Here is a 19,291-nt window from a genome sequence, read left to right as displayed (position 1 = left end):
CCTTCTTTCCTCCTCATCATCACGACCACCCGGAGGCTCGGGGAAAAACAAAACGCGCATTTCCACAAATAGTGTTCACGGACAATACGTTCACATGCGTTTTTCACGGCTCGTCTGAAGCTCCCCGCTGTTCTTGCCCCCTCGTTCATTGTCCTGGGGCGTGATTTTCGAATTTCTCTTTCTCCAGCAAAATAATGTCAAATACGACAGGCCACTGGAGAACGCTCGGCCAATGCAAGCGGAAATCTGCAAGCCGAAATAAGAAAAACAAACGAATGCCGAAAGCCTTCCGCCACGTATTCAGAAAAATCAGACTCGTTAAACGTCCACAGTTCTGAGTTTTTTTGTTTTTGCAGTTTATCACCGGAGTTCAGCACAGCATTCAAATGTACCTCAGGGTAGCCATGCGTAAGGAGCAATGAGAACTAACGACTACTTACCTCCTAATCAACCCTTTATTCAGTGTTTCCACTGAATAAACTATTGACTATTACTGCACTGTATTATAGTTTTACAATGTTGAGAGGAGTTTCAGGGCTTTAAATGAGTTACAAGGATCCTTAAATTACATTACAAGCATTTAACAGGCACTCTTATCCAGAGTAACTTACACAACTTTGAATTTCTACAAAATGTCTGTTTATATAATAGAATTTACAGGGTCCAAATTTCACAGAGAGGGAATGTAGTAGGTGCAAACTCCACAGAGGGGGAATGCAGTGGGTCCAAACCTCACAGAGAAGGGATGCACAAAGTTGATGAAACAACAAAGGAAGTTTCTTCCCTGGAGTTTCATTCAAATTTTCCTGTTCATTTCATTCCCAATTTCTGTTTACATCAATCAGTTCAGCGCCGCGAAACTCGCTTTTGTCTGACTGGATTTCTCTGGAGGAAAAAAACCGGAAAGTTTAAATTATACCGGGCCTTCGTTCAGTACTCTTGTGCATTTTTTTTTTTTCTTCCTGCTCGCCTCCCCCGAGTCGCAGAAACAAGAGCGCAATTAAAAGCGCGCTGTCGCCTGTCGGTCTCACTGCGGCCTGTCGGTCCCCACGGTGACGGAGAGACGCGGAACGGCGCCGTCCTTAATCAGGTGAGCCGCCTGCCCCCCCACCCGCGCGTGCCCCCCTCCCCTGCGCACCCCCACGCTTCCCGCTGGAAAGTCAGGCAACTTATTTCTACCTCCGCAGGAGCAGATCGCTTTGAATATGAAACTTATTTCTTTTCGAGGATTTCTGACACCGCAGAACAATCTTTAGAAAGCAGGGACGCCCGCTGAGAAGCAGAAGAGGGGAATTCTGGGAAAGGAACCGAAGTGGGATTTTGTTTGGCCGCCGTTGAAGGATGAGCTCTCTCTTTCTTTCCAGGCTCGCTCCTTGGCCTAGGCTGACCTCGTCTCCTGTGAATGTTTGTTTTAGCCGACCCGTGAAAGGCCCTGTCATTGAACCCCGATCGGTCCCTCGTGGCCTGTGTGTTTTTTGGCGAGGGAAAAACTTTTGTACACTTTTCCAAAACCCAAGAATCGCCCCCCCCCCCCCCCTTCCCAGAGTGAGCAAGGACCTGGCTCAGCACCAGTGAGGGTTGCTGGGGTAGGATCGTCAGGCGACCCCAGCAGTCTTCCCAGGGGTAGGCCGCCCAGGCCATGGGCTTTTTTGGGGGGGGGGGGGGGGCAAAGCTTTAGGAAACGCACAGCTAATGTAAAAAACACTGCCTGTCAGGGATCAGTGGATAACATGGTCAGGTTCAGTTAGGAAGGAAAATACTTATACTGGCATTGCAAAGGTCCAGAGCCAACTGCAGGCTGAAATGCTCTATGCCATTGTTTAGGGCCACAACCATCCTTGGGCCACATAGCTTAAGTTTTACATTTTTATTTATTTATTTATTTATTTATATTTGTGAACATATTTTATTAATAGCATTGTATATGCGTGCCCGTGGCAGTGGCAATCGGTCAGGCCGACCCCCCACCCTTCTGCAATACCCTCCCCACCCCCAATTCCCCCCCCCCTCCCCGCCCTGTCCGCAATTGCTTATGCCGCCTCATAGGCCAGACCCCTCGCCCCCCTGCCAGGTCCACAGTTTGCAATCATTTCTGACAGCCCCCCCGGCCCCCGATTTCCCTCTGTTTCCCCCCTTCCCCCGTCTCCAAGAGCTGGGGCTCTCTTAAACTATCACATCCTCTGAAGTATCCAGTGTAGTGTGCTAGTGTAAATTTAGTCCGGGCATATGCAACAGCTAGCTATGCATAATTACAGAGGTAGAGAATTCCGTGAATCAGCCAGTAAAATCCTGCCATGCGTTTCTTCCCCCCATCAACTCAGCCGGCTGATTTCCCTAATTAGTTCTACATCCTGGCTAATTTGCGCTAATTAGCAAATCCAGGTGATTACCAAATCCAGGTAATTGGAACAAAATACAGCGGAGGACCTTTCTCACCTCTGCATATGGAACGGGGGGGAAAAAAAAACACCCGGGAGCGGAATTTAATTCTTTTGTACCAACCCCCCTCCCCCACAAAAAAAAACAGTGGTTACGTAATGCTGTCCCAGGGAACACGGTGTTTGTTGTAATTATTGTTTACCTGCTTCTTTAATGTGTCGGGGCTGTTGACTCCGGCCCTCTGGACAGAGGACGGAACACAGGGGAGGCTGGACGCCCTTTGTTCTGTCCGGTGGGAATTCAGCGCAATCATTTCTGCGCGCCTGGAGTGAGATAAATCAACAGGGGGAGGGTGGGGGGGGGGTAATGTTTTGATTACTTCTTTAATCAAAACATTACCCCAGCCCCCCAACACCCCCCTACCCCCACCCTCCCCTCCCCCCCCGCGTGAAATTGCCTGAAATTACCCACAGTTCCACAGCGTCTGACGGAAAGGGGTCGGGGGAGTGGCCCTCGTCCTGCCGTGCCCACGTTCCGGAGGGTTCCCCCGCCCCCCCCGCCCCCCCCAGAGTCTTCCTTCCACAGGAAGCGGCTCGAGTGATTTTCCTCGTGTGTCCGAGAGGAAGGCCTCTCACTTGCGAACCCTCTCCTGGTGTTTGCTTCCCTCATGTCAGGTGACGGGCAGTCAGGGTGGGGGTGGGATTTTTGGGGGGGGGGAGTAAGAGGGAGATGGGGAAAAGGAGGAGGAGGAGGAGGATGAGGAGGGGGAGATGGGATGAACATGGCGGTCCAGCGCTTCCCAAACTGTTCGGTGCGTTTGTTTGGCATGAGTCCGGTTCTGCTCGAGGTTTCCTCCTCCAATCAGTCAGGGAGTTTTTCCTTGCCACTGTTGCCCTAGGCTTACTCTTTAGGGGGCCGGTTCTCTGTAAAGCTGCTTTGTGACAAAGCTCCTTTGTTAAAAGCGCTATACAAATAAAAATTGATTGATTGATTGAGTGACGCGTGCGGTGTGGTGTGGTTAGCGCGCCGGTGGTCAGGGCCGTCCCTAGCAGGCCTCAAAGGTGGTGACGATTCCAGGGGCCCACAGCTTGGGCGGCAGGTGGGGGGCGGGGGGGGGGGGGGGGGGGACTGCAGCTAAAAAAGAAATATAAATAAAAAGACATTTGTTTTATTTTAAATGGGGAAGATTCCGGAGCAATTTTCTTCACAGGGTTAGACAGGGAACGCACCAGAAAGGCGCCAGAAAGCACCGGAAAGTGCCGAAAAGCGCCAAAAAGTGTCGGAAAGTATTGGAAAGTGCCGGAAGCCAGGGAGCTAATTGTGAACATGTAGCCGCCTTTCCGCTGCAGCGGAGCGGCTGATTGGAAAGGTAATTGAATTGGGGGGGTTTAGATTTAACAAGGGAATCCTGTCTTCTTTTCCTGGTCGTGGAACGCAACGCGATGCCGAGGAGGAGCCAATTACACCGCGCCGTGCGTTCGGAGTGAGGCGCCCTGCGTTTTTTTTTATTTTTTATTTATCGCGGGAGAGCTGAGGCAGCGGTGCTGGTGTAAAACATCCAGAGGCGCAGATTTAATTGGATTGTAGCGCCTCGGGTCCTGAGAACAATAAGGAGCCTCACATATTCTCCCTGTCTGATATAATTATGAAATGTAAATTACGAACAGCGTTTGCTGTGCAAGGAGGTTGCTCAGCGAATGCCGTTTGAAAAAAAAAAAAAACAAACCTACACATTACAGCAGCAATTAGCGATTCGCCGAAAGCAATGTCAGCTAATTTGCAAAACAGACCACCGTCTGGGTCACTTGGAACACAGTTTGGGTTTTGCTGCTGATGTATTTCTTTAAACATATTAGGGATCTTGTGTTTTTTTTTTTTTCCATGTCATTTTACTGCAAACACCGTTATCACAGAAATGTTTTCTTACCTCGGTGAATTCTCGTCTGCTTCACACCCACGTATCAGCTGTTAAATATTTAATCCTCTGTTCTACGCACTCTTCCGTACTGTAGCTTCTTTCTCTTTGTAAATATCCCCGGAGACTTTCGGCACCTTAAAAGGGGAACGATTCTTATGTTTTCAAAGCCAGCTGTCTTCACAGCTTTTAATCGAACGGCCTTCATGTACTGTGTGGTAGAAAGGGTTCGAAAGATTTTTTCAGTAAACATCTATTAAAATTACATTAGTGTGTGCGTGTGAGAGGGATAGTGTGTGTGTGTGTGTGTGTGTGAGAGGGAGTGTGTGTGTTTGTGTGTGTGTGTGTGTGAGAGAGAAAGAGCATGTAGGTTTCTGTCTTCACATATGTGTGTTTCCAGCTTTTGATAATGATTGCAGAAAAAAAATTGTTTCTGTTGGTCGGGTGTAGCCTGAGACACAAGGTTAGAAACGTTCCACCATTTATTTAATTTTGCCTCCGAGCTCCTCTGAGCCATTTAGACAAATATTAGTTATGCGCCGAGACTTTCAACATTCAGAATGTAAAACGACTTGCAATTGTCGCCGACTGTGCGCTGCAGACTTAATAGAGGCTTAACTTGAATCTTAAGTGTCCTCAGATGTGCAGCGCTAGGCGCTACAGAGTCAGTCGTGCTTTGGAAATGAGATGGACGCTTAGTGAGGGAGATGCATTAGATCCCTTGGCTCTGGTTCCAGATCGGCATCTGTTTCTGACGTGACCGATGACCGCCCATGTTTCCATGCTGGCCGGGTTTCCACCGAGAGATTTCGGACACTTTGGAGCAGAAGGACCCGAGCGATCGCCAGAAGGTGTCCAGGGAGATGCCTGACCAGACTGGAGGGAATGGGGTATGGTGGGGTGGGGGGGGAGTGGGGGGTGGGGGCACAGATTGGAGCCCAATGGCTCTATCTGTCCGGGCCAGGCAGACCCGAAGAGTCCTCAGCCTGGATTATTAGCCTTTCTCTCTCCGTCAGAGGCGCTGGTTTCATGCTCGTGCTCACTCAGTCTTCCTGGTGTATTTTTGTAAGGGCTGTTTGATGCCTGCCAATCAGTTTCTGGATTTAGGGTGAGGCCTGGGGGGTTGGGGGCAGGGCAGTGAATAAGGTGGGGGGGGTTAGCGGGGGGGTTAGATATGGAGACCAGTTACCCAGGACCTAGTAACCATTTATTTGTAACTGAGGTTTGTACACTTATCTGTCAGTACATGTACATGTAACTGCCAGTCCATTTTTTTAATTTTATTATGAATAGTTTTTGCACTAGTTAATGCACTTTCATGCATGGTGCATCCTTGTGTTTTATATTGTTAACGTTGTTGTTTGTGTATACCTCTGTAAAGCACTTTGTGTTACAGTCGTGTACGAATGGTGTTGCACAAATTTATTTATTATTATTATTATTATTACAGTTGCGAGAAGAATATTTGGAATTGTGCTTGTGTGACCTTCCTTGTCTGCCCAGCTGTTTTAGTTCAGGATTGGACAGCAGTAAAAGGATGCTGGTTCTGAAGAATATATTCAGTCACATCACAGGGGTGTGTGGAGGGACCCGTTCAGTTATTCGGTTATCCGAGCTATGATTGGACGGATATCTAGATACAAATAAATGATGCCGGCGAACAGGTGCAGAGCTGTATAAACATGAATGCTCTTTTCCTTGCACTGGTATGAAGTGAAGTCAGGGCTCGGTGCTCACAGTTTCGATAAGACATAAATACCAAAGCATTTTTTTTTTGTCAGACTTTAGTTCCTGGCTATTTTTTTCCAGCCATCTGTCTCCCCGCAGAAAAACATTTTTGTAGACACGCAACAGAATGGCGTTCGTTTAGTGCCGGACCAAGCAGAGTTTAGCCAATCCGAGCCAAGAGGAATTCTGAGTTCAGCCAATTGGGGCTGTTTATCCTCCTACCACAGTGTTGATGCGGCGTCATTGACATCACTTGAATGGAGTCCACTTTGAGTCATTAGTAGAGTTTTTAATTTAAGGTTTCTTCTGGGTTCTTAAGGGTTTCTTTCATTTCTTAAAAACATAAAACTGAGGGAAATATTCAATACCTGGGTTCAGCTACTCAAGGTTTTTTTTGAGATTGTGCCGCACTGTCGATTTTCTTTATTCATCATTGCCATTAGTGGTTTGTTTACATTGAGTAAAACTATAAAACCAAAGGCATTAATGAAGTTGTTTCTGTTAATATACCCCACTCTTTCATCAGAAACAAAGAGAAAGATGTGATTCAAGTTAACTGAATATGATTAATTAGCGGTTTGGCTGATTCATTAGTATAGGCATTTTACACAAAGACTCAGTGAAGGAATAAAGCCTATTCAACCAAGGCCATGAGATTTTTCCTTACTGTTGAGAAAAAAAAATTAATAAATAAGAACTGCCTTCAGTTCATTAGAGGCATAAATGTACATCTGGCTGCACATTGAAAATCAGTTTCAACATTTTCATTTAGTGAACAGCTGGTTATTTGGAATAATAATAATAATCCATCATCATCATCATCGTCATCATAATCATACAATGCACTATTAAAATAAAATTATTATTAATGTTTTCTAAATATTATTTTAAAATAATAAGTAACTTATCACAGTGCTTTGAGGACAGACAGGATTAAATGGCAGTGGAATGCACAAAACAGACAAGGTCAAAAAGAAATGGCTAAACAGGGGGAATTATTTGAAAAGCGTATCTGAAACGGTACGCCTTTTATCTATTTAAAACTCGCGAGCCTCCATCCACTTCTCAGAGATGGCCTCTTGTAAGACATCCCGTAGTTTACACACGACCTGTGACCTTTAACCCTGCGACCCCTCCCTCCCTCCGCGCTCAGATCTCTGCACGTAAACAAAGAAGCTGCCAAAAAGCCGTACAATAGGAGGTCCGTATGGGCGCAACTTCCTGTCTGTCCTGACGAGTTTATAATGTTAACTTCCTGTTGGCTGATCGCAGCACTATTCTCACTGGTCTGTTACACAGTCTCTCACAAACCAGGGTGGGGGGGGGGGAGGCTGAGCAAGGGGGGGTCACAAACTTTGCCCTCTGTAGCTCACAGCTGAGCCATGCAATAATTTCCCTGGAGACATAAACAAGGACGCAGTCAGGAATCCTGAACTCTATGCAAAGATTGGTCGCTGGCCCCTTACAAACTTACAGTATATTAATGAAGTTGATAATATATATCTTCCTTATCATTCCAGACTCTTTTTTTTGTTTTTGGACCCCATCCAAACTGGGGGCCCTGACTCATCATAAATTCTTTTTTGGTTGTTGGGGGGAGGGGGGGGGAGGGGGGGGGAGTCCCCAACTTTATTTTTAATATCAGCAAGTCCGTCAGTTTAGTGCCGATAACTCAGTGTTGGAAACGATGTAGTTTTTCAGGTCGTAAATGTGTAGTGACAGTCCCACTGTCTCCCGCGCTTTAGTAGGACGAGCGAACAAGGCAGCGCCAGGGTAGCAAAATCCCCGTTTCAAGGGGGCCCCAAAAGAACCCTTTTTTTTTTTGGACTGTTTATTTCCTGTCGCCGCAGAGCACTGCTCTGAGAGGCTGGACGAGGCTCTCCGAGCGACGGTGTGCATCCCAAGCAGCCCGCCCAGCGGTGAGCACGCGGTGTCTGAGGCTCAGCAGCCATTCTCAGGGCCTTGCTAATCTGCTACTCTCTCTCCCGTCCGTCGCTACTCTCCAACTCCTCACTCCCACCCCCCTCAACGCCCCCCCACAGTGCCTGCATCATTTCATCTCTACTTTCCACTGAACATCATCAGCACTTTCATCTGCACTTTCTGTCCAGTCTGGTCCTTTCTCCTTCACTCATTTCCCCTCTCTCTCTCTCTCTTACCAGCCAATCAATACCTCTCTCCTAGTCTCTTCTAGCCTTTTTTTCACCCCTCTCCATCTCTATCTTTATTCTGCATCAAGACCCCCTGTCTGTGTGCTGCATTAAACTTTACCTACCTATCAGTCTCATTCTCACCATCTCTCCCTCTCTCTCACCCTCAATCCCTTCCTCTGTCTCCCTTCCCCTAGCTTGCCTTCTATCCCTTCCCCTATCTTGCCCTCTCTCTCTCCCTCTCTTGGCCTCCCTCTCATTTTATCTCTTTTGTTAGCATCTTTTGTTTGAATTTTTTGTTTGTCATTTTGGATGGTACTGCAAGAGTAAGCTATAGGAGTTTTGTTTTCAACTGATCAGGAATGAAATGGGGCTTTAAAAGTCAAGTCTCTCTCAATCTCTCTCTCTCTCCCTCCCTCCATCCCCCCCGCCCCATCTCCCCCTCTCTCTCCCTATCTCTCACTCTCATATTCTCATATCTGGTATGAGTGTAGCTGGAACACATATGCCTAGTGCTGTGTATCCGTCTTCTTCAAAGCCAGCTCTTCATTCAGGCCGTCTGATAGGCTGCTAGATGAAGTGAGGTCAGTGATGTCACCCGGCCGCTTGGCTCTCACGGAGAGAAGCGAAAGAAACGGCCTAAATACCAACCCGCCAAACGGGCATCAAAAGACTACAAACAAGCCGCTATTTATACGACCTCCGGATTTATTTACGACCCAAAAACACGCTCGAGCGGGCGAATTGCGAACGCCTGAATGCTACGCCGGGCTCGCCGGTGATCAATGGGACAGGGTCACCCCGGCCGAACGATTCCCGCCATATTTTGAGTGGCGCTACACGGGGGCTACGCGTCGCCCCGCGGGGTCGCTACCCACGGCTGGCGCTGTCTGGATCCGGTACCAGCCCGACCGTGGGACCCGTCCGCACGCTGGAACAGTTCCTTAAAAGGGCAACCCCGCACGCCAGCCCGACGGGGGTAGCGTTTTCGGGGATTTCAGGTGCCCCGATACGACATTTAAAAGTCAGATGTGGAATCCGGGCTTCGGGGTCTTTGCGGCGTCCTGACATTACATTCCAACTCTCTTCACATTTCAGAAAGAGGAAGCGTTTCAAAGTTTTGTGTGTCAGTCAAATGCGAAACGAAGACACACGCCATAGAGCGTCCTCATTCAACCGAGCGGATGCTTGTTTGAAGACTTTAGAACCTTCAGATGCTTCAGAAACTCTTAACCTGATTGGCTGAATGAATATCAAGGGTGAAAATACTGCGTGTGATTTTTACCTAATCTCTGAAGGACAGTTACCTATTAACAACTTAAAAAGGCACAAATGTTCAGAGATCAGCAATCCTACTCTAAGCTGCTTCATGAATACCAGCCATTTTTGTTTGAGTTCCCAGCAAGTTAAAGTGAATTAATCAAAAACAAACCACGAATATTAAACCTCATATTTAGTTTATTAACAACCTTCTTAATTTTTTTTGTGTTCTTGCATTAGTTTGATTCATTATGGAGCTGACTGCTTTGCAGCCAAGTAGCACGCTGTATTTATCTTAGTCTTTGTATTGATTTATTATTCTTGTTATCAGTCTGTTCTAGGAGGGATTTCAGATGTCAGACCTGGATCATAATCTCCACAACAATGAGCCGGTTCCATAAGCATCTGTGTCTGGCAAATTAATCTGAAGGAGATTCCAATTAATTACGTGCCGCTTATGGCGACGATCTCCGTAAATTAATAGCCACGTGTGATTTCAGAGAATTAGACGTGAGCGTCTAGCTTCAGACGCGAGCGTCCAGTTTCAGACGCGCTCTTCCTGCGGGGAGTTTAAAACCGCACAGCCTTTTAAAACAGTACCTGCTTTACAGTACCCAACCTCAGAACTGCCCTCGTATTGAAATCCCAGCGTACAGGGTAAGCTGTCAAGAACAGAAACGCTCCGCAAATTAAGTTTGTTCCTGTCAGGGAAGCCGGCCTGTTTCTGTCAGGCCTGCTGGAGCAGCTGAGATCACAGCCACGAAGAGCGAGTTTAATTACCCGGAGAGGGAAACAAACACAGACATCCTGTCAGTGGAGACGGTGCATTTTTTGGAGAACAGCACTTAAAGCATTCGCTATTTAGATATTGTATTGTTAATATATAAGTGTACTTCCCGTTATCCAAAGATAGAAAATGTCGCCATCTTATCCCGTTCAGTCAGCAGATTCTTTTTTATTTTTATTTGCCCCTCTGCCTTAAAACTGAAGGACCCAGAGGGGGATCGGAAGGTTCCGAGTTTCACAGGGAAACCTGGTGAAACTCCTGACAACCGCCCTCAAACTCCGCCAATGATTCAGCTTTTCTTTTTTCTGTTTTCTTTTTTTAAGCGATGTCTAAGAAAAGGGCTGAAGTAACACATTTCCCCTCTAAAAATGGGACCCCTGAGCTGAACGTCTGTTGACGTTCATTCGCTGTGCGCTTCAGTGCGAAGTCGGCCCTGTGAACGCTGAAAAATTCTGCAAGGTCAGCTTGAATTTTAAAAGTAAGCGGCGTGCGAGTTCTCTGTTCAGCTATAAATTATTTATGACTATATAACTGTTATATCAGTTTTAATTGGATCCTGTTCTGCATGACATTCTATAGATAGATAGATAGATAGATAGATAGCGACAGACAGACAGACAGACAAAGACAGACAGACAGACAGATAGATAGACAGATAGATAGATAGATAGATTGATTGATTGATTGATTGATTGATGTTGCATACCTCAAGGCTCCCTACCATGTCAAATGGACCATTTGAACCCCTGTTCTGGGAACCTACCCAAGAACCGATCTTCATCACAGTCATTTCTGCTTTTTGAAAACCTTTGATTTCTGCTTCTTGACGTCTTTCTCTTTTTCTCGCACGCCTCAAGCCCCTGCACGCGGACTGACATATCGCTTTGTGCTGCTGACAGACGCGGCTGGGAAGTCACGGGAGAAACTCTGCCGTGGGTAAAAATAGATGATTTACCCATAACCCCCTGCAGGTCCTAGACAATGGGGAGACGGCCCACTTCCTGCTCAGGTCGTACTTGGCTTCCCTTCACTGGCCCTTCCTTACCTGTGCGAAAACCATTCACATCCGGAGGTCTGCTGCTCCTGCCACTCCTGCTGTTAACCTCCGCTCATGAACTCTTATGACCCAGTAATTCATCTTTTGTTGCCTGCAGGGGGCATGAGTCATTTTCTCAAGCCCTCTTATTCTACTGTTCTGGTACCTGCATGAACGAAAGCAACGTGTCAGTGCCAAAAGAGGTTATGCTTGGTGGGTTTGTGATGGCATAACACTCGGACGATAAATTACCCCTGTAAATTACTCCTGTGTTGTAGCACATACAGACACACACACAGACACACACACAAACGCATGCACACACCCACAAACACGTGAAGAAGAAAATAACTGTAGCAGAAGAGGTTTCGGTTCAGTTTTCCGTTATAATTCCTCTGCAATCCGAGCCAAATCTCCCTCCTTACCTGCAGCTGTACTAAAGCTCTCAGCAGAGAACGTTTTCGTGCCAAGGTTGTGCCGCCGATTATCCCCGCGAATATTTCAGGAATTGTGTTCAGTACAAATGTTTCTTTTTTTTTCCCCCCAACATTTTTCATATGAATAAACATTCTGTCGGGTGCCAGCTCCTCTTCCTTTGGGAGGAAATTTTTATTTTTCAGTGATGCTGAAATACCTCTGGTTCAGAGAACATTCTTTTACATGATGTGATCCTCCCCCCCCCCTTCTGTCAGCTATCCTAATCTGCTGCTTTCTGAGATGGGTTTTCTATGACAGGCCCCTCCTGTCCTATTCAAACTGACCACAGCACCTTCTTTTACTGAGGCATTTAGCAGATGCTCCTAACCGATGCCCTCTGCGGTGCTTATGAGAGCTTATAAGTGCTTATAATGCCCTGGGGTGGCACGGCGGTTCAGTGGATAGCACTGTGGCCGCACAGAAAGAAGGTTTTCAGGCCCCTTCTGTGTGGAGTCTGCTGGTTCTCTCCGCCTCCTCGTGGGTTTCCTCTGAGCACTCCGGTTTCCTCCCGCAGTCCAAAGACGCGCGAGTTCGGCTAAATGGAGACTCTGAATTGTCTGTAGGTATGAGTGTGTACGCAAGTTAGGCTAAATGGAGACTCTGAATTGTCTGTAGGTATGAGTGTGTGTGTGTGTGTGCTCTGCGACCTGTCCTGGGTGTATTCCTGCCTATCACCCATGGCATGCTGGGATAGGCTCCAGCCCCTCCCCCAGCGACCCTGGCCAGGAATAAGCAGGTTAGATGATGGATGGATAAGTTCAGGTAAGATAGTTACGTCAACATCAACGCCAGTGCTTCTCATGGGAATTGAGCCAACATCCTCAGCTACCTAACCCGTGTGCCGCACGGCCACCTCAACAGGCACACTTCATGTTGTGTGATGCGCATCGTGGACACCATTACCCGACATATTGATCGCGTCCCACTTTGGCCGTGGTGATCAGGACTATTGATCGCAGAGGTACCAGAAGATGGGGGAGGGGGGGGGGGGGCAAGGGGTCATCCCCCCCACACGCTTTTCCATCCCCTCCCTTTTGTTTGTTTTTTTATTTTGTTGTTTTTTCGTGAACAAGTCTCTCCATTTAGCGCTGAGATATTCAGTGTTGCAAATAAGTTCATAAATTATTCAGAGCCAAATGATTCACAAAATCTCAGGCTTTTTGGATTTTCAGAGCTTGAGAATGGACTCATATGTAAGATATTATGTTAGAGATTAATTAACACTGGATGTTTTACTGTGCAAACGAATGCAGCTGAGACATCAGTGATCTTGGTTGTTTTAATCATAAGTTTTGCTTAGTTTGCAATGGTTTCAGCTGTAGGATTCCCCAGTTTTGCCTGGAATCAGGTTAAGTCTCTTGGACCAATGGTGGACACCACTGACTGATTGATTACTCCGTCTGACGGTCATCCATCTCTTTAAATTAAGGGATATGCAGGCACTTGTCGCTTATGTAGTTTAAGCTATCATCGTTAGCAAACCTCTTGTTCAGACAGCAAGTTTCTTGTTCGTTTCCGAGCAGGCAGTCTACTCTCGCTGTGCTGAGATGCATTTACATGCAAAGGTTGCCACATCTTGCAGGAGAGCTGCAGATTGAGGTGTCAGGTAGCCTTTTCAGAAAGTGGAGTTCAGCACCGAGGACGGCAACTAAGTGACTCAGCCATCCGCGAAGGCCCTTCGTCGATTTTGTTTCCGCTGCTTCTATCCCTGGTGCTTTCTCACTGTATATTTTAAGGAAACGCGTAAATTCAGCTGCGTGCGTGCCCCCCAAAAACTTCGTCATGACGGGTTAATGTGGTGTTGCATAAATAATGGACTCTGAATAATTACCGGGAAGGCAATTCTTTTGTTTCGTTCGCTTGAATAGATACCGGAGCCGTTTATCCGGAAGAAGGGAAGCAAAATGTGTAATTTCACCCCTGCTGATAAGCTGTCTCGCGTTTCATTGGTAGCCCCTCTCTGAACTGTACTAGGGCCCGTGAACAGCACGTCGCTGTCCAGCCAAAACTTGTTAAGAAATACTTACATTATTTATGAGATGTGAATTTATGTTTCTTGGCAGAGCGATGTATTCGAGTGCAATAGACTGTTATGGAAGTATGGTGCGTTTTTCACACTGACGTGATTGATTGTTGAGCGTAACCTATTTTCATTCTCACATGGTGGGTTGTTAAAGTTTCTGCTAAATACATGAACGTATTTTTATCGTGTGCGTGCCTTTTTATTATGCTACATGTAGAAAAAGCCTACTGGATGTTTTCAAAAGGATGTCATTTCAACCATTCTGTCAATTGTAGTATTGCACTGTCACTTAACGTTAAACTATTTAAATTAGGATGAGGATACGGGAAATAATTTTAAGCTGGGAATCCTCATTCACCTACAGCGCACTGATAGTTTTATGTATTTTGAATCTTATCGTATATGTTCGAAATGCATTCTAAACGTGCCAGCATGATGCCCCAAGCCATTTGTGCAATGCACAATAATCAATAATTGGGAGGAATCGCTGTTATTCCATGATTCTAATTGGCAAAGCAGCCGCTGAAAGTTCAAAACCAGCGTGAAATAACCTGTAACTTTGCATCAAAGTAGACCTACAACGTTTTAATTAGAAGAGTACGAATCTATTCAAACGCGGTATTAAGATTAGTCGTAGGCTAGGCTACTGTTTTACGTATTTCTTTATTTTACGAATTTCTTTGTCTTTAAAGATATTTTTTAATTTGAAGATTTTTTTTCTTTGACACCCCCCCCCCCCCCTCAATTTTCGATTTGTAATTATACCCTTTGGTTTCATCGTGTATAAATAGCTGCACATTTATAGAAATTGTTTCACAGGTGATTCTGTAGGTTTAAGAAAGCGTTTAGCATCTAGTCATGATTTTAGGCTTTTGATTGCTTTTGGAATTAGTCTTTTACTGGTGTTTGTCAACATGAGGACCAGAGTTGTGGCAATAAAAGTCAAGGAAGCCATTATGAGGCTGACAAATTAGAAGAAAAAAGTCAGAGACATTGGCCAAACATTCGACTTACCAAAACCAACTATTTGAAACATCATTAAGAAGAAAGAGAGCATTGGTGAGGTCAGTAATTGCAAACAGGCTTGTAGGCCAAGGAAGACCTCTACAGCTCATGACAGAATAATTCTCACCATATTGAAGAAAAGCCCCCACAAACACCTGCCTGACAGATCAGAAGCACTCTTCAGCATGCATGCGTGAATGTGTCAGTGACTACTGTGTGCAGAACACTTCACACACAGAACTACAAAGGCTACATGGCAAGATGCAAACTACAAGTTAGCTGCAAAAAATAGGATAGCTAGATTGCAGTTTGCTAAAAAACTACCTAAAGGAACCTGCGGAGTTCTGGAAAAGGGACACATGGGAGACCCAAGATTAACTTGTATCACAGTTATGCTAAGAGAAAAGTGCGGAGGCAAAAAGGAACTGGCCAAGATCAAAAAGCACTCCCCCCCCCCACCCCCCCCCTTCGTGAAATATGGTGGCTGTGGTTTTGGCATGTATGGCTGCCACAGGTGTTAGCCAAGTCATTGTGAAAATGACTGGAGTACAGGCCTGGCAGTACATCACCAGAGAAGAAACCCAGCGCCTGGTGATATCTGTGGGTCACAGACCTCAAGCTGTCATCGCATGCTAAGGATATGTGACAAAGTACTAAACATGACTACTTTCATTTACACAACATTAGTAGGTGCTAAATATTATGGTGCTCTGAAATTGGGGGCTATGTATGAAACGTGCTGTGATGTCTACATGGGGAAACCAAAGTGTATTAAAATACCCTTAAATAAAATCTGAGAATGTGCAGATTAACCACGTGTGAATTAAAAATCTAAAATTGTGGGGTATAGTCCAAAAATCAATTTCAGAAATTGCCTTTGTCTCAAACAGTATGGAGCTCACTGTATATGCTTAGCAGAAGCAAATAAACACAACTGTAGGCCTATACATATTTGAGTTTCCATAGGGCTCCATTTTTATTAACGCTAATTCTGTTAAGTACTTTGTTTGAGTGTTTAACCAGAATGCCACCAAGGCGTCGAACCTGCAGTTATTCATCCCTATAGGAATGCTTATGGCCCTGAAATGTTTTTTACAAACTCAAGAGAGAAAATGTTCCGCATGTTATACAAGTTCTACCGCTGTGTTCATCCCTCTGCGTCTTACTGTAGCATGCAAACCAGCATGTTCATACTGTGTATTTAGGCCGTTGAAACAAAGAATTGCGCTATTAATAAATGTTTTTAAAAAATGGAAACAACATTCATTTAATTACTTTATTCATAAGACATGTTCTTTTTAACGAATAAAATAAGGCATGAGACAGAATAACTTAAAATTTTCATAATTTGAAAAATAACTCACAGAATGTTTCGAGGTCGATTGACAAGCTAAGTATATAATTTTGTAAGCACTTTGAAAAGAATGCATCGCACTTTCGTGATTTAACAATAACAACGTTACAAATTTTTTTTTTTTTTGTTCATGGCTTTGTTTATACTCGATGACATTTTTCCTGTTGGACATCCGCGGAATTGCGCACAACACCTGGTGTTTATTTTTTGCCTTATCCAAATCAATTTTTTTTATTTACACGCTGAAAATAATAAATAGTAAATAAATGATTCGAGGACACAAAGAGCTTTTAAATACGCAATGAAGTACAACTTATAACACGACACCGTGAAAACTCCCTCAAGTTCGTTTTGCAGTTCTCCATATTATTTTCTTGAACGCTTTTCGGAAATCCCGGTTAAAAATTGTATAAATAATTGGATTCACTGAACTATTACAGTAGCCAATCCAGAAGAAGAGGTCGAAAAGAGCGCCAGGAATTGTGCAACTCTGCCTGCATATCGCGTGCAGGCTGTATGTGAAGAAGAAGGGGAACCAGCAGAGCACGAAAACCCCCATCACCACCGCGAGGACGAATGTGAAGCGCTTCTCGCGCATCTGTGCCACTTTCGTTTTGGAAATGGCCTGCTGTCTCGCGTTTGGCTCCTGGAACAGCTGAGCGGGGCGACTGGAAGCCCAGGACAGACGGCAGCCCTGTTTCGGGCAGCAGTTCGATCCCTCCACTTTCCTTCGTTTCGAAAAGCGCGAGTTCCTGGGTTTGCTGTCCGACGCGCAGCTCTCCTCGAGATCGATATCGTCCAACTCCTCTTGCCGCTGGTTGCTGCCTGAACTCTGACTGCTCGGGCTCTCCGTCTCAAACTTATCCTTGCGCACGAAACACGTCTCCGACTGCGAGGGTTGCCTCTCCAGACCGTTTTTGGCGACAAACACCGTGGAGGACCGCTGTTTGGCCACTCTGTAAATTTTACAGTAGACCAGAATCATAATTACGCCCGGAGCGAAAAATGACACCAGGCACGAGGAGAGGATGTACCACGTTTCGTTGTTTAACAAGCATTCGTGCTCGTTGTGCTCCGTCATAATCAGCGGTGGGAAAGAAATTACCGCTGATATGATCCACACCACAGCGATCATGGACTTGATCCGCTTAGGAGTCCTTTTCAAGTTGTAGCTGACGGCTTTGGTCACGGACCAGTACCTGTCCAGGCTGATTGCGCAGAGGTGAACGATGGAGGACGTGCAGAAGAGGACATCCAGCGCCAGGTAGAACGCGCACCACGTAGTTCCGAAGTACCAATATCCCATGACCTCGTTAGCCAGAGAGAATGGAATGACCAACGTAGCCACGAGGATGTCTGCAGACGCCAAAGAGACCAGAAAAAGATTCTGCGGCGCGCGGAGTGCGCGGCTGGTGAACACGGCGACAACGACCAGCACGTTACCCACGATAGTCACCAAAATAATAACGGTGACAACCAGGATGATGAACGCCGCCGCCGCCAGTGAATGAGGTGAAGTCCTCGGGGCGCTCGTGCTGTTGACAACGTCGGAGGAGTTTGGCACAATAGTAGTCTGCGAGGTCAGATCCATCTTGTCCACATTCTCTGCTCTCCGTGCATTTTCTCCAAAATATATTAGATGGAAAGTTCAGTGCAGATCGTCACCTCCAAAAATGTCTGTGCAGCCCCGTCAAATTGCACAGACTGCAATCTTAGTGGGATGCACAATGCGCGGCATCGTTGCCCACACTCATTTGCAAGGCGGAGAGAATAAAGTGACATTGCATGGATGCGCAGAACGAGGGGCTGTGAACGTAAGATCCCCGCGGGTGAGTGATCTCGTGCTATCTCGCAGATGGTCCATGGCAAGCGATGCCGCTCAGTTCAGCGCGTCCCTATTTCCACAAGTTTTGAGAAACAGGCGAGGATCGCGTGCCGCTGTTTTCTGGCGGCGTGAAGCTATTTTAGTAACCGGAAGGCCATTCTTCTTAATCTCGTTCTTTGTTTTTCCTTCGTTTTTCCCCCCCAGTGCGTGCGTTTTATCTCTTGGTTTTATCACGCGCGCGCCCTGTTGTTCGTGGGTTCCGTGTCGCTGCTGGCCACACACTGTTAACGAAGTGCATCAAGCCGCGGGAGCGGAGTGGGTGACATCATTCTAAAAACCCTGCCCATTGAATATGTGTGTGCGTAAAGGGAGAGAGAGAGAGAGAGAGAGAGGGAGAGGGGGGCGGGGGGATTTGCCTTCTGAATCGTTGTAAAGTTTCAATCGTTTTTATCAGACCGAATTCAACAATCTTTATATGTTTATAAATCCGCATTTACATCCATTATGTGTGCAAATCAAACTGATACCAATGCCTGGTTTGTATTCCAAAACGACTGCATTCTGTTCGCATTAAAAAAAAGTTATTTCAGGCAATAAACAGAGGATATAGTTACGTGATGTACATTTAACGAGAAGGTATTTAATGCGCAATTAAAGGAAACGTGCTTTTAACATGGCTTCGTGGAGACATGGACTCACTAAAGAACCAAATGAGGGCCTTGGTATCTACACAGGGTCTATTGAGGTGTTCCCGAGGAGAGCCCGGAGAGAGGAAGGTGAATTGGTTGAGAGACGTCCGAGCGATGGCAAAGCCAATCAATGAGAAGGCGTGCCACTGCGCAAATGTCTGACGCTGTATGGTATGTAACGGTGCGTGTTTACTTGGAGAAAGCACGTCTGGTGGGAATAGAAGCGACGTTCTGAACACAGAAAACGACTATATTGTTTTAGATTTTTAATAAGCAATTATCTATTTTCTCAAATCAAGTGTTAAAATTATGAGCACTTCACCATCTTAGGAAGCAGAAGATGATGCTTATAATAATACCAAAATTCATAATGAATTATAAACCGATTCTCAAAACTGGAAATCCCCATTCCAGTCTCGTTCGCCTTGATAAGATTATTTCAGCTGTTTGTTTTTCTTTCAGTATTAATGTTCGCAATTTCTTTCTCCCTAAGTGACGCTGATAAGAAATGACAGATATCAGTAATTTTTTCCCCCCCCTCATTGTATTCTCGCTCCTAGCTGACGATAAATAGGCCGACGCCTCTCTTGTGTGCAGACAATCTGCTTTCCCATTCTGCGTTCTGAAGCCTCAGGTTCGACTCCTTTCCTGATGTAGCGCCTT

General features: G+C 45.9%; 1 protein-coding gene across 1 annotated transcript; it reads right to left on the bottom strand.

Moving 5' to 3' along the window:
* Positions 1-16,311: 16,311 nt before the first annotated feature.
* On the bottom strand, positions 16,312-18,243 carry LOC135249833 (alpha-2Db adrenergic receptor-like). Its single transcript, XM_064325438.1, has one exon. The coding sequence runs from the start codon at positions 17,703-17,705 to the stop codon at positions 16,455-16,457; it is 1,251 nt and encodes a 416-aa protein (XP_064181508.1). The 5' UTR covers positions 17,706-18,243; the 3' UTR covers positions 16,312-16,454.
* Positions 18,244-19,291: the final 1,048 nt, after the last annotated feature.

The sequence above is a fragment of the Anguilla rostrata genome, chromosome 3, assembly GCF_018555375.3.
Source record: "Anguilla rostrata isolate EN2019 chromosome 3, ASM1855537v3, whole genome shotgun sequence".
Lineage (NCBI taxonomy): Eukaryota > Metazoa > Chordata > Actinopteri > Anguilliformes > Anguillidae > Anguilla > Anguilla rostrata.
This window is presented reverse-complemented; position numbering and strand designations above follow the sequence as displayed.